The 16,006-nt window shown below is 40.6% G+C and overlaps 1 protein-coding gene across 2 annotated transcripts in view; it reads right to left on the reverse strand.

Annotated features, from left to right (window-relative positions):
- Positions 1–16,006, reverse strand: part of Gabrb3 (gamma-aminobutyric acid type A receptor subunit beta3) — a 228,745-nt gene that overhangs the window by 54,742 nt on the left and 157,997 nt on the right. For both annotated transcript variants that reach the window (XM_021166821.2, XM_021166820.2), the window contains exon 4: positions 6,837–7,057. In XM_021166821.2, the coding sequence (XP_021022480.1) occupies positions 6,837–7,057 (221 nt within the window). The remainder of the gene's footprint in view (positions 1–6,836; positions 7,058–16,006) is intronic.

Consider the following 16,006-nt stretch of genomic DNA (forward strand, 5'->3'; position numbering starts at 1 on the left):
AAGCCAATCAAACTTAAAAGTAGATAGTAGAATGGGACTGGAAAGACTGGGAGAAGAAAGAAGACAATAATAAGGAGATGATATAAAACCTCGGAAAGGAAGATTATTTTTTTAGATCTACTAAATAGCATGGAGAATAACTGTACTATATATTTTAAAATTGTTAGATATATATTCCTAAAAGAAAATTTCAAGTTTACTCACCACAAAGGAGGTTAAATATTTAAAGAGCAATGTGATACCTGATTTATTCCAATGATACCACACTGTATGAATAAATCATGACATCATTTTATCCCATAAATAGATATAACTATAAATTGTTAATGTATAGTAAAAATAAACGTTTAACAATGAATCAATATAGAAAATTAATATATGACTGTCACAGCAAAGGGTCATATAAACACAGCCTGAAGTGATAATATCTACTTTTGATGTTTACCATTGGTCATTATCATGGTTAAATATTAATGCTGTAACTGTTGTCTATTTCATTTGCCTTATTTCAATATATATCACAATTTTTAGAAATTTCCTAACAGACTCTCTCTCTCTCTCCTCTCTACCTGGGAAGTAGTAGAATACATACATAATACTGGTTACTCAAAATGGATTGTATCAACCTCCATGTCATAGGCAAATGAGCTAGGGCTGTGCACTGTCAGTACACCACAGCTCAGGAAACCAAACTCAGTGCAGTAGAGCAAGAAAAATAAGGGAAAACAAACTATTTTAAATGAAGAAATTAGTACAATAAAAATATAAGTATAAAACTGAAATGTTAGGAAGTATTAATTAAATTATTGGAAATAAGTAGAGATTAGCATAGTTGGATGTTTTTAGATTCTTTGGTGGTTTGAATGAGAAATGTCTTTCAAACTCATGTATGGTGTATGATATACTGGGTGCCCAGTTTAATGGCATTGTTTGGAATGGTTATTTAATCTTTGGAAAATGTGGCCTTGTTGAAAGAACTACGTCATTGGGGGCAGGATTTGAATGTTTGTAGCCTGACTGCCACTTCCAGTTTTATCTCTTACCTTGGTATTTATAATTAATGATACAATCTCTCATTTTCTTTCCCCTGGATGCCTGACTCCATGCCTCCCCTAACAATATGGCCTTTCCTTCTGGAGCTATAAGCCAAAATAAACTACTTTTTCTACATTTATTTTTTAGTTACAGCATTTTATCACAACAATAAAAGTAACTATATGGAAGTTAGTATTAGAGACTTGCTGTTATAAAAAATATTTGGATTGGGAAAGGAATATGAAAGGCTTTGAAACCTTGATCTAGAAAGAATATTTCTGCCATGAGCAGAGCCTTTCTGTTTGCAATGCAGCCTACAAGAAAGTAGTGCTAAAAGCAATGTAGAAGGTAGAGGTTGCATATTTCAATATTTGGGACTGGGCTAGATATTAATCATGGGATATTTTGACAAATAATGTGGATGCAGTCTTCCCTTGGCCTAAGACCTTACCAGAGACTACACTAAAAATATTAAACTACTTTTTTTCCTTTGACAAAGTCAGCATAAATGTTGATCCTGTGTATTGGTTATTACTGATAACTATTATGCAGACATATAATGAAATAGAATATTTTAGAAGAAAAAACTACAAAATGTACAGTTTACACAGAAAAAGAACACCAAAGAGCTCAATGTTACAGCCAAGACACATGCCAAAAGAGAGCCTGTAATATTAAAGAGATAAGGACCACTAAGAAGTAACTGTTACCTAGGATGCACTAGAAAAATGAAAGTAGAATCCTTAGGGCAAAATACCACCCATGTAAGCTTTCAACTTGTGAGGGAAAAAGAGCCAGAAGAGATTCCCAATCCTAGGAAAAACAGCAACAAAAGAAAAACAAACAAACAAAAACCTCCATACAAAAGCTACTGCTAATGTGGTCCAAAGTGGGAAGAATCCACCCAAGCTGCCTGAGAGACTTGGCAGAGAAATCCTCATAGAATTGGTTTTGGAAGCATGAAAATGCAAGAATGAGGAGATTCATAGATTTTTTTTCCCTTCAAGTTTCAGAGATTTGCTAAGGATAGGCATGGTGCACCAGGGAATACTGAAAACAAGGCCAGGAAAGGCCATTGCATAAAGCTGTGCAATGAAGAATGGGTTGAGTAGAGCCACAACATATTGGAGGCCCCAGTGCCTCTAGATCAGATCTTTTATGGAGTAAATAGATAGTTGAACTAAGCGATCATAAAAAATAAAAACAAAAACAAAAGCACCATACACAGTTTCATAATAAAAAGCAAAATCAATTATAAGACTCAATTTGTATCTTTTGCAATTTATTCTATTAACCATACAACTGGTTATATTAATAATTTTTAGTGGTTTTTAACAGCATGTATTGTCCAAAATATCTCACATTTTCCATCAAAATATGTTAACGTACTTTAACAACTATCATTAAAACTCAGATGCTTTATAGGGCAAGTGATATTATATTTGTAACCTCCTTATTAACACCTAGCAGAGAGCAAAAATCCAATGTTTAATGGGGCAAAGAAAGACAATTAACAGCAAAATTGGAGCCAGAAATAAAAAAAAAAGTAGAGAAGATGGTGAGGGAAGATGATCTACCTGTGACAGGTACCTGGGGCAAAGTAGACAAGTTGTACAGGGACAGATGAGGGCTTCTGAACTCAAGAAGCCCTCATCTGCCCCTGTAGGTAGCCAAGACCTTCTTGATACCTTGAAAGGCACGACTGCCCAAAGGAAAAATTTAAAGGTGCATGCCATATCAGGACAGCAGTGTACCTCATCCAGAGGTCCCCTAATACCACAGCTAGGTGGGCCTGTGCCAGAGTTTCAGGCTGCCTTTGTGGTCAGCTGTGCCAAAGTCAGTGACCATTAAGGAACACATGCAAAGCTTGATCTCCTGGCCCTGGAACAGTTGGAAGAAACAGTTCCCAGTGCCAGTAACCTTTCACTCCATCAGCAGAGTGAGGGATCAATGCTTTCCCAGAAAAAGGCTGATCTGACGTACAAATGTATGTCACTTCTGGTCCATAGCCAACGATCTTTATCTTATCCAGAATACTCAGAAGCCCCCTCCTCCTCCCTGAACTTGATGATTCATGGCTATATATGTGGAGGAAAAGAAACTCAGAGACACAAGTTAGTGGCTGATCAACAGTAGAAAAAACAAATAGCTGGAAAGACAGGGTGAAGGACAAGCTCAATATCCAACTGTGGGAAAATTCAACTGCAAGACTCAGGAACAGTCAGTCCAACTTACACCCAAATCCAGGAGGAAATTGCCCCCAGCTGGATGGGACTTGTCATGAGTATAAAGACAGCAAGCCAGAACTATGAAGAGTTTGGCTGGTGTGTGTATCTCCATTCCTGCACACAGTACAGTTACAACTGATGTAGAAGGTCAATCTCAGCTTTCTTTCTGAAGTTTCTATGTAAAAGCAAAAGGCATTCAGGAGAGAACTGACTTTGGATGTGGAATCTTGCTCTTTTCCCAGAAGCCTGTTATGTTGCCGGGCATCATCACAATCCACAACTCCCAATTAGCCTCAAGCTCCAGAGACAGCCAATATGCACAGGTCAAGGGGGAGACACTGGCATGCTGTTGGCTGGGCAGATTCTATGCATTATGATTACAGCATGTTCAGCTTCTGATGACTTAATAAAGATGCCATAGTACTATAAACTGAGGAGCAACTGATGCTATTTACCCAAAGATACAGTGTATAATCCAGACATGAGATACTGGCTTAGCTCGGGCTTGTTACGCCACCACCGTGATTCAGTAAGTGTAACAATAAAAGAAAGAAGTGCTGAGGATAGGGAGGAGAATGATACTGACAGGAGAACCTGTGCCTTATTTTTATAGAGAAACATTATGTATATTCCTATATAGAAGATGAACTTAAAAAAATAATCAGTATCTTAATTATTAATGTGTTTCTTCTTCAAAAGCTCAAGTTAAGGGTTATGAATATATACCCTTTTGAATACCAGGATAGAAATTTGTAGACTAGCCAAGTTCTAAGAACCCAGATGACACAATGCAGAGATTGTATACATAGGATATGCGGGTCAGCCTACACCTATGGTGATTTGTGTAGGTCCACAGAAATGCTAAGAATTATTACAGAAATAGGAGTTGAAAGGCATGTGTCAACTATTCTCAGATAAAGAGGCTGCATGGAAAGCTGTTTCCTGACTTCAGGTACCTGATGGAAATTCAACTAAAAAAGATTATTTTTAGATCTCTGTGTAAAAGGCCAATACAAAAGGCCCTCTCTTACTTATTACTGCATTACTATTTAATTTGAAGGCCAAGTGTGAGCTAAAGATACATTTTTAAAAGTATACTCTTGTTGTTGGTTGTTTTTTTCCTTGTCATTTGTTCAGTCTTACCTATTGTTTGGCACTAAATTTAACACCTTCAGATGAAATTTGTAAACTTATTACAGCACTTGCATGTGTATTATATGACTCTATTCCTATTCCCTAAAGTTAAAATCCTTTTATTTTGATAAAGACAAACTGGTATACTCTACTTCTGGCAAGAAATTAAAGAATGTAGGGCCAGCAAAATAACTCATGGGGAAAAACACTAGCCACCAAGCCTAACAATCTGAGGTCAATTCTAGTAGCCCATATGGTAAAAGGATGGAACCAATTTCTTTAAATTGTCTTCTACCTCTTTGCAGGAATACATAACTAATACATATATATTGTGTTGGTTCCTTGAGACATGGTTTTTTTGTTTGTAGATCTGGTTGTCTTGGAACTCACTTTGTATACCAGGCTGGTCTCACTTGTCTCTGTCTCTGGAAGGCTTGGATTAAAGGCATGCACCACTTCCACCAAGCAAGGTTAATTTGTAAAAGAAGAAAAATAAAATAAAGAGAACTCAAAGAATGTTTTCTTTAAAAATTAGAAATGTCATGTATTAATATTAGTTGCTATATGCTCCTAGTTTTTTTCCCATTACACACATATACACAGATACAGACAGACATGAAGACTCATGCACAACCATATAGACAAAAGTATGGTACAAATACATATCTCCTGCCTCTGCTTCGGTGAGGGAAGAAGACAGCATGTAAATGGCTTCCTATTTTATTTCCTGGGATGTCTCAGTACTCTTCTCTATGACCATTGTCCTCTCAGAACCTCTTACACTAACGCTAAGTGTCTCATAGTGAGGCAAAAAAAAAAAAAATAATATATATATATATATATATATATATATATATATATATAATGTTAAGCCTGGCCATGCAAACATCATTTTGTGAAGTATTAACACATTTTTAAAATATGTGCCATGTGTTTTCTTTCATTGGTGGTATAGTTCCAAGGAGCTCTAAGGATACTGGTTAGTTCATATTGATGTTCCTTCTATGGGGCTTTAGTACCCTTCAGCTCCCTGAGTATTTCTCTGGCTCCTTCATTGGGGACCTTGTGCCCAGTCCAATGGATGGCTGTGAGCATCCACTTCTGTATTTGCCAGGCACTTGGCAGAGCCTCACAGGAGGATGGCCTAGTCGGTAATCAATGGGAGGAGAGGCCCTTGGTCCTGTAAAGGCTCTATGCCCCAGTATATAGGAATGCCAGGACCAGGAATGGGAGTGGGTGGGTTGGAAAGTAGGGGGAGAGAGGAGGGGATAGGGGGTTTTCAGAGGGAAACTAGGAAAGGAGATAATGAAAATAAAATATCTAATAAAAATATATGCCATTATTCCCTTATATTTAGAAAGGTCTTATTTTGCAGAAATTTCAATGTTTTCTCCAATACTGTAGTTTGAAAAAACAAAAAACCAAAACAAACCACACATTTGGCATTTTCTGGTGAGGGCAAAGTTAAATAAATTCCTCTCCTTAACTAGAGAATCAATAAGTCACAATATGTAGATTTCAACACCTTTGGTTGGGGGTTTTACTTTCAGCTATTGGTGTCTTCTGAAAGAGGTCTCCACTCAAAAGCTGAGAAAGGTTTTCCTCCAAGAGACTCACAAGTGTTCTATTAAAAAATGTGGAGCTCTCCGAGAAGGCTTCAAGAGCGCTTCTATTCCAGGGCAGCAAGAAAGTTAGGCAGGTACATACTTACTGCTATTCTAAACAACAGCACACAACAAAAATCAGTGTAAAATCCATGAGGAGACAGAGGACTTAAAAATGTCACTCAGGAAAGTTATACAATTGTTATGCAGCAGAAGAGAACAGCATAGGAAGGTCAGAACACTTCCTAGTAATCAGAGAAGCCCTGGGCCTCTTCTGTGCAGCTCAGGAAGCAGCCTGGTTTTCAGGTGAGAGACCACATCCTAAGCCCTGGAGAAAATGCTATCTCAGGCAGAAGGCTCTCTCTTAATCTTTCCATAAATATCAGTGGCCCTGACTTCATAGAGTACCTTACATCTTCACAGTAGTGAAGCAGTGCAAAGTTATCTCCTAAGCAGTGCAGATAACTTTGAAAAGAACCTATTAAAGCTTCTCAAGTGTCAGGGCAATATTAATTACCCATTTACTTGCCTATGATATGGAAATCTGTGTTCTTAGATATGGCAACCCAATTATATACAAACTACCCAATAACAAATGTTAGTGACTATTTATAGTAACAGTTATGCTCTAAATCTGGGAGTGATGAGATTTTTTTGTTTCTGCAAAGCTAGGAATATTTCATGGATATTTACCAATTAATTTAAGGACATGGTCTCACTTACTATAATTATCTCAAGTGAGAAACTCAATGCCAGTGCACCACATAACTTCAAAACTGGCCCTGCAGAGCAGACAGACCTGAGCCCATACAGCAGCCCTGCAGAGCAGACAGACCTGAGCCCATATAGCACTGTCCCATCAGGGTGGAGGCGGATCATGCGGTTTTTCACTGTCACTCCGTGGACAAATGACTTTTTGTCATTTAAGAAATATGTGTCGGGCACCCAGAGCTGGTCAGCCACTCGATTGTCAAGCGTGAGGTTGAGAGGGATCCCAGAATAGGCGAGCCTTTTATCTCTCCAGTATTGTTGGAAATACATAGTTAAGGTATAATCCTGGGGAGAAGAGAAAGAAAAGAAAGAAAATTAGTTTGTTCAACACAAGTATAACTCGGGCATGCAATGACAAATCCAGGCTGAATCCCATGTCCTGAAATGGGCAGAAAAGAGTGGTGCTTTCTTAGGAATGAAATCATTGTATTTAATAAGCATGATGTATAAAGACATATATAAAACTCACAGAAAATTTTACTTAACTTAGTTTGTAGATTAGATTGCATTTTGATGTAGCAATAAAGATTAAGAAACCATTATTGTAAAATCATATAGCCGGCAGTGAACTTGATTGGATTCCTATGTATATACTTTTCCACTAAGCAAACAGCATTTTAACCAAGCTGTAGGGATGAATTCTATCTATAAAACCTTCTATTTAGTTGACTCTATTTTCTTCTGCCTTTGCAAAGGCTACAAATACAGGACTTCCAGAAACTCCCACTGGAGGTGAAGTGGCCTGTGGGAGGGCTCTGTGCCCCAACTTTCACATGTTCTTTTCTTCTCAGCTCACCCTGACTATCCTACACCAACTGATCCATAACCTCACTTGGAGATAATGTAGTGACAGAAAATATGGGAACCTGAAGCCACAGCAGGGCATGGCAGAAGACCACAGCACTGCTACATGCAACCAACAAAGTGAGCAGTGAAACTGGACCTCACACCATTGGCTGAGGATCAGGGACTGGGACATGAGCATCATGCAGTAGAAGACTGCATAGTTTCATGTGTCAGAGTGGCTAACAAGTACATTAAACCATGTGGCTTAGTTTTTGTATGCTTTGATACCTAGGGCCCTGCTGAGCTGAATGAACTGCCCCTCCGAGGGTAACCCAGTTACTACACAGAGTAAACAACTTACAGGGCTAGCACACCTTCATATCCAAGACAACAAATCCAGACCCTAACACTTCCTTTAGGGAGAGTGGAGATAGCAGCCAATGATTCACAATGGCTAGTGGCCTAGGTCTACGTACCAAATCACCATGAAGAACTTCTATAGGTAGGAGCTTTTCAGTTACCTAAATTAGACAATTCTAAGATATTTACCTTGATTTATCTGTTCTTTTTTTAATGGAAACCACAATAAAGGCCTTTACTTAGAGGCAACCTTTTCTTTCTATGACTTGATTCATATCAGCAACTTCCTGTGCCCTCCAACCCCCCTTCCCCCAAGGTGTGGTATGTCAGAAAGTCCTCTCCTTTTGTGATTCTTTGGCACCCATCTCCTAATAAGTTTGTCTCCCTATACCTGAGCATCTTGTGAAGGCAAATATTGTCAACTGGACCAGATCTAGATCACCTAGGAAACAAAACTACATGTATTATGTAAGGGAGTTTCTAGATTAGATTAGTAGAAGTGGAGCAACCTACTATAAATATGGGTAGCAGCATCCTATGGGTTGAGTGGGATTCTGAAATGAATAAAAAAAATTGAAATGAGCATCAGCATTCATCTCTACACTTCCTAATTTTGAAAGCAATCCTCTTGCCATCAAACTATGGCTGTCATTAGGTCCTGAATGCTCAAACTGTGAGCCAAAGTCAGCTTTTTCTTCAAGAGGTTTTTGTCATAGATATGAGAAGAATAACTTCCATCATAGAACACTAGAATTGAGGAGTAGGAACACTTGCTAAGTTGCCTACCACACTACACAGGGCAGCCTATACTGCTGAGTATGTGGGAAGTACAAATTGGACTTGGGAGGTTATATGTTTTTAAGTCACAAATTTGGGAAGATTTCGAAGGTAGATCATAGAGAAGGTAAGGGAAGAATGTGGATAAATAAAAACTTGTAAGCAGGTAAGAAATGTTCAATGAATTAATAAAAGTGTTTTGATTAAATATAAAAAGAAGTGGGGCCATTGCTTTCATGAACCTGTTCAGTTTTTAGACCTTTGGAATGGATTTATGGGAGAGTGTGAGAGTTTGGAACACTGAGCTAAAAACCCCGAAAACACAAAAAGAGAACTTAATGGGTCATTCTCATGGGAATTCGGGGAGAATAGAGATCTAGCACATGAGGTGTCACAGAGGAACAGGGACTCTCCTGAGAATTGGGCTAGGCGTCATTCAAGTCATATTCTGGCAAAGAATCTAAATGTTCTCAGCCCTGGACTTGAGCTTGAGTGAAGCTGAATTCAAAAGTAATTGACTCATGGTTTGGTGGAGGAAATCTCAAGGCAGGCTAGGGTTCAGGATGAGTCAGGGCAACTCCTCACAATGCGTCTCCAATGCGTACAGTGAAAGATAGAGACGAATGGAGCCAAATGATATGAGAAGTGTGCCCTTTGCCAGGAATTAATATTTCAGACAAGAAGGATGAGTAGAAGCAGTTGTAGATGTTAAGGAGCTCAACCCCACCAAGGAGCAGCTGTTTTCTGAACACTAGGGCAGCTGCTCTTGGGTGCCCCAGCCATTTAAGGATACCATTGTGAAAATACAAATTCATCAAAAGAAGAGGACTTAAACTGGAAAAACTGCTGAAGAGCTTTCCGCCTCAAAAAATAACCACCTATGGAAGCATGCCACAGGGTCAGCTTGGAAGGTTAACAGAGGCCAGTACAACTGTGGTCCAAGCAACCCAGGTTACTTCTCATGTTTACAGCAGACCCTGGCAGGTAGTCCAAGTGATACTAGTTATAGATACATGAAAAATGGAAGAATGAAAGTCACGACACTGTGATGTCTCACCCAATCCTAGCACAGAGGCAGGTGGATGTCTGAGAGGTCAAGGCTAGTCGGATTTCTATATTGAATTCAAGGCCAGTCAAGACTACATAGTGAGATCCTATGGGGGATGGGGAAAGAAACCAGGAATGGAGGTTTATGGCAATATTTCAGAAGGAGGGCCTGAGGGTGCATTGCATGAACTGTGAAGAAAAAGCCCAAGTTTTCAGTGGAGACACTAGGACAGTAGCCATGCCAAGACCCTGGTGTATTGGCTGGGGAATGTTGCATGCAAGAAGAGGTGAACTATGGAAGACCTTATGTGTGTTCCGGGGTTGCAGAGCTGGAATGCGAGGTTGCTGCAGTCCTTTGGATCACTGATGATTCTATTATGAGCTCCAAATGCCTAACACTGAGCTGAGGGATTCCCATTTATCTTTCCCATTTTGAACACTTTGTTTTGATACTTCTCTACTATGTCCCCATTTCTATTTTGTGAAGGGACTATTTATTCTGTTTTTAACTGTTAAAAGTATGTGGCATGTTTGTTTCTTATGTTATAGCAACTCAGAGTTAAGAAATTGCCTGGGTCTCAGAAGAGAGAGCACAAGTACTTTTGTAGAGGGTTAGAACTCTTAAAGACTACAGGGACTTTTTTTTTTTTTACATGATTTTTTTATTGGATTTTTTTTCATTTACTTTTCAAATGCTATCCCAAAAGTCCCCTATATACTCCTTGCGCCCTGCTCCCCAACCCACCCACTCCTGCTTCCTGGCCCTGGCATTCCCATGTACTGGGGCATATAATCTTTACAAGACCAAGGGCCTCTCCTCCCATTGATGGCTGACTAGGCCAAACTCTGCTACATATGCAACTAGAGACACAGTTCTGGGGGTTACTGGTTAGTCCATATTGTTGTTCCTCCTATAGGGTTACAGACCCCTTCAGCTCCTTGGGTACTTTCTCTAGCTCCTCCATTGGGGGCCCTGTGTTCCATCCAATAGATGACTGTGAACATCCACTTCTGTATTTGCCAGATACTGGCATAGCCTTACAAGAGATAGCTATATCAGGGTCTTGTCACCCAGACACTATTGCATATGTCAGCAAGACTTTGCTGACAGGACCCTACAGGGACTTTTTATGTTGGGTGAAATGGATTTTGACTATAGATGGTTTTGACAAGAGATGGACAGCTGTGACTTGAAAATGATCCACGTGAATTTCTTTTTGACATGGTGTAGAGTTGTGATAGTTAATAATGTCAAATTGACAGGATCTACGTTAAGTAGGAGACAAACTCCTGGGCATGCCCATGATGAGATTTTAGACTAGATTGAGAGGAAAGATACATCCTAAATCTGGGTGGCACCATTCCAAAGGCTGGGCCTTAGACACAATAAAAAGAAAAAAAGGGCAAGTCCAAGAATTCACCTCTCCTTTCATCTTATTAGTGCATACAATGTGACCATTACTTCAAGATTCTCTGCCATACTAGACTGTGCCCTCAAACAGTGAACTAAAATAAACTTTCCCTCTTCACTTTCCTCTTGTCAGGTGTTTTGTCACAGTCCCAGGAAAAGTAACTAAGGCACACTTCACCTACAGTCTGACGCACAGATTGTGAACGGGGAAGGCTGGTTATGCAACTGAAATCTCAATGCATAAGCAGTGTTAGAGGAGGGGTCAGAGGTGTGGAATGGGGCAATGGTTCTGGGAAAAGCACTTTCTGGTTGGCGCAGCAGGACTAGGTGTAGAGCAGCCTTGGCAAGCCCTGAAATGTCAGACACTGTGCTGATCCAGAACAGCAGGCAAATGGACCTCCACACCGTCTGTACTAGCATTTGTTGAAAAGGCATGTATAATAACCCAAACATGGGCAGTCTTAGTGGCATTATCAAGGGTCAGACAGGCAGCTGCCTCCCTTCTACACCCCTCTCTGACTCCCCCAGACAATGCCACCATTCACCCTGCTTCCACGGAGGGAGAGGACACCCCTAGCTCTGTTTGTTTTTATTTCATGTTAGTCATTAGTTTAGAAATTGTTTCTAGGGAACATACAAGCAACAGTGCCAACATGGGAATAGATGGCATTATCAACTCAGAATCTCTTGTGTGCGTAAGAATCTTCACTGTAGTAGAAAAGTAAAGTTTCACTCAATTCTTTCTTTAACTGCCACCTGCCTTCCTACTCCTGAGTCATGAAGTCTAGCACTCCCCACAGAGGCCCCTTCAGACTGGCTTCACATGGTTTGCCATGAGGAAAGAGAAAATGCATCCTTCTGCACGGGGGACCAGCTGTCATTCACAGTCTGAGGGCTCAGGATCAGGTTTTATTTTAGGTGGTGTTGCTCTCTACACCATTAACAGCACCTCCTAGTTTGGCCTTCAGTGTTTGCTAAAGTAATCTGCATTGGTAGGAAGAGCTTAAGTAGCCAGAAGAAGAAAAGTCTACTTAAAATTCAAAGTCACTGAAATCTGCAGTGCCTTATAAGGAAGTAACAATTCCATCAATGGATACACGAATCAATACCATCTATTTGCAGACAATGGAGGATGAAGGGGAGAGAAGGTAAACAATAAAAAGCAGATGATGAAATGGCCCAACACCCACTCCCTTAGCTTGTGCCACTATGAAGCAGTGAAAGAGATAATTCTATTACTAAGAATTGATACTACTGCCTGCCCCGATCACGGATCCTAGACCTCAGTGACAAAGCATCTGAATACACATTCTCATCCTTTCTTGTGTTTAAATACAATATAGGTGTTATCATTATTTTTATGATCCTGCAGATAGATCTAAACAAAAATTTTCAAGAACCGATTTAATCTAGCCATACCCTGCTTCCTTCCACCATCTCTTTCTCAAACAAGAGCAACTGGTTTTGAAGTTGGGGGTGTCTCCCCTGCATCATAAGGGTCTGATGAATAAGGAGCTAAAAAGGTTGGTACACTAAAGTGGAGTGAGTTTAGTAGCAGTTGTATGCAAGGCCAAGAGTGTGGAGATCCAGATTCGGAGCCGTTCTTCAGAGGGGATAAGAACTATGCCCTATAGCAATACAACTGTTTCAGAGTATTTCCAAGGGTTTCAGAAAAGGAGCCTATTTTTTCACATGTGGAGTCATGAGTAAGACACACAAGAAACCATGTGTAGAATGGAGGATCCGTTATCCAAATTTCAAGCCAGTTCTCTGCAACCAACTAAGACTTACACGGATCCAAGAACAAATAGGAATATTGCCTGTGGAGCACTGATGAAGATGAGTGCACTAATTGTCACAGGACAGTGATGGAGCTGGTGCTTGGGAAGGGGCAGTGTTACAAGATAACCTTTGATGCTGTTCCTCATATGTCTAAGTTGGCTTTTGACTCAGGGTCCCTAATTGGTCTAGAACTCAACAAATCAACTAAGCAAGAGAGCTAGTAAGATCCAGGGACCACTGTCTCCTCGGCACTGAGATTTTAAGCTTATCACCACACTCAGCTTTTTTATGTAGGTTGAGAGTTCATATACTGGTCCTTGTGCCTTCAGAGAACTTGATCAAATATACTATTTTCTTCATCCCTATTTGTTTTGTTTTAGGCAAAGATAGACAGTGAAATCTGAGTATGATGTTAAGAGAGGCTAGCAAGAGTACAGTGCTTCAAACAACAGTCAGTTAAGCCACCTTAGTGAAGGCTAGGTCTACTGGGGACTTACAGGTAGCTAAGAAACATGCAGGGAGGTAGCAATATACACCAAATAAGGGACATATCTGATATCATACAAGTAACATTATATATCTCTGCTAATACAGGTGACATCTCTACTATACCAGACCTTTAAATTTATGGACACATCAGTTTATTGGGATATTTACTCAACTACTGAACAACTATTTATTGAGTGGCTAGCACATAATAGGGAGTGCTTGAGGAGAGTGATGAGCTAGATGCAATAAATATGAGCCCTAAGGGATTGACCATCAGACTGGAGCAATCTGATTTCAGGTGTATATAATTAAACAGCAATTGGGTCTTTGTTCTTCTTGAGTTTCATGTGTTTTGCAAATTGTATCTTATATCTTGGGTATTCTACGTTTCTGGGCTAATATCCCCTTATCAGTGAGTACATATCATGTGAGTTCTTTTGTGATTGGGTTACCTCACTCAGGATGATGCCCTCCAGGTGCATCCATTTGCCTAGGAATTTCATAAATTCATTCTTTTTAATAGCTGAGTAGTACACCATTGTGTAAATGTACCACATTTTCTGTATCCATTCCTCTGTTGAGGGGCATCTGGGTTCTTTCCAGCTTCTGCCTGTTATAAATAAGGCTGCTATGAACATAGTGGAGCATGTGTCCTTCTTAATTGTTGGAACATCTTCTGGATATATGCCCAGGAGAGGCATTGAAGGATCCTCCGGTAGTACTATGTACAATTTTCTGAGGAACCGCCAGACTGATTTGCCCCTTCATAGAATTGGGAACAAAACACCCATGGAAGGAGTTACAGAGACAAAGTTTGGAGGTGAGATGAAAGGATGGACCATCTAGAGACTGCCATACTGGGGATCCATCCCATAATCAGCCTCCAAACACTGACACCATTGCATACACTAGCAAGATTTTGCTGAAAGGACCCTGATATAGCTGTCTCTTGTGAGGCTATTCTTGGGCCTAGCAAACACAGAAGTGGATGCTCACAGTCAGCTATTGGATGGATCACAGGGCCCCCAATGGAGGAGCTAGAGAAAGTACTCAAGGAGCTAAAGGGATCTGCAACCCTATAGGTGGAACAATATGAACTAACCAGTACCCGCCCCCCCTCCCCTGGAGCTCGTGTCTCTAGCTGCATATGTATCAGAACATGGCTTAGTCGGCCATAAGTGGAAAGAGAGGCCTGCCCATTGGTCTTGCAAACTTTATATGCCTCAGTACAGGGGAATTTCAGGGCCAAGAACTGGGAGTGGGTGGGTAGGGGAGTGGGGGGAGGGCTTGGGGGACTTTGGGGATAGCATTGGAAATGTAAATGAAGGAAATACCTAATTAAAAAAAAAAGAAAAAAACTTAAAAAAAAAAGGAATTGGGATAAAGCGCGACACTGAACATGAAGATACATAGGAGTCACAAAAGAAGCTGTTTTCAGGAAGGACAACCAATGGAACTTCCTGCAAAAGTCTTATATGATATGACTGCATGGCATTAGCCTTGAAGAAAAGGTAATGTATCAGGTCACCAGCACACAGACCCTGACATTATCACTACATAGTCAAAGCTAACTTCTCCAAACCTGCTGCCAGATGACCAGGCATATGATTGTGATTAACACCTACCCTTCTCCATGCATGGTCACCACAAACACTCTGAAGATGAAGAAGACCCTAGAGGGAAGGATTTGAATCAATAGAGGTCTAGAAATGACTGTCTGCAAAAGAAGGCTCCAAAGATGCTGCAAGTCAGAAGCAACTGTCTTAATGATAAGTCTGGCAGTGATTCCATACTAGAGTCTCAATTCCTTGTTAATTCCCAGAGGTCCCCTCTCTCTGTGAGAGGTTTTTTGTTTTGTTTAGTTTTCCAGCAACTGATGTGCATGAGAAACAAGGACAATTTTCAGGTACTCAGCACACTGATCTCTCTAAGACACCAAGAGTATCTGAACAGTGGGCTATGACTATGACTGTCTTTTCTACTTCTGCCATTTGTGGTACATCTGGTGGAGCCCAGAAAGGAATAGGGTAAAAGACAGAAGGAATCAAGAAGCAACAGAATGGGATGGGTTCTGAGGAGTTGGAAAAGGGGTATAGTGTGGACATCAGGTCAGAGATGTGGGTATTTAAAAGGAAGAAACATGGGGAGACACAGGTTCATGGGAGGAATGGTGTTCTGGGAGAAAGTGGTCAGTGGAGTGTGGAGAGCCGTGCTGCGAGCAATCGCCATTATAAGATGGTGCTGGCCTCTGCTGTGACTAACTAGTAAACAAGCCTTGTGCGCAAGTGCGAGAGTGAATTCACTCCTAGTCACTGCCCATTCTCGGGGTGTAATAGTGGGGTGATGGGCAAGCAAGAATCAGGAGCTGTCACGCCACATCAGGTGCTGAAACGTCATGGCTGAGCGCTATATAAGGGACTCCATTTTCTGGGGTCGGGGTCTTCCTGAGAAGTAAGCAATAAAGCTTTGCTGCAGAAGATTCCAGTTGTCCTGAGTGTGTTCTTGCCGGTGGGGACAAAAGCTCGGGATAGTGGAGTAGGGAATGAGGACCAGAACTGTCCATTGTGGTCCAGGGATGGCCA

The sequence above is a fragment of the Mus caroli genome, unplaced genomic scaffold (genome assembly GCF_978045245.1).
Source record: "Mus caroli unplaced genomic scaffold, Mus_caroli_1 scaffold_8, whole genome shotgun sequence".
Lineage (NCBI taxonomy): Eukaryota > Metazoa > Chordata > Mammalia > Rodentia > Muridae > Mus > Mus caroli.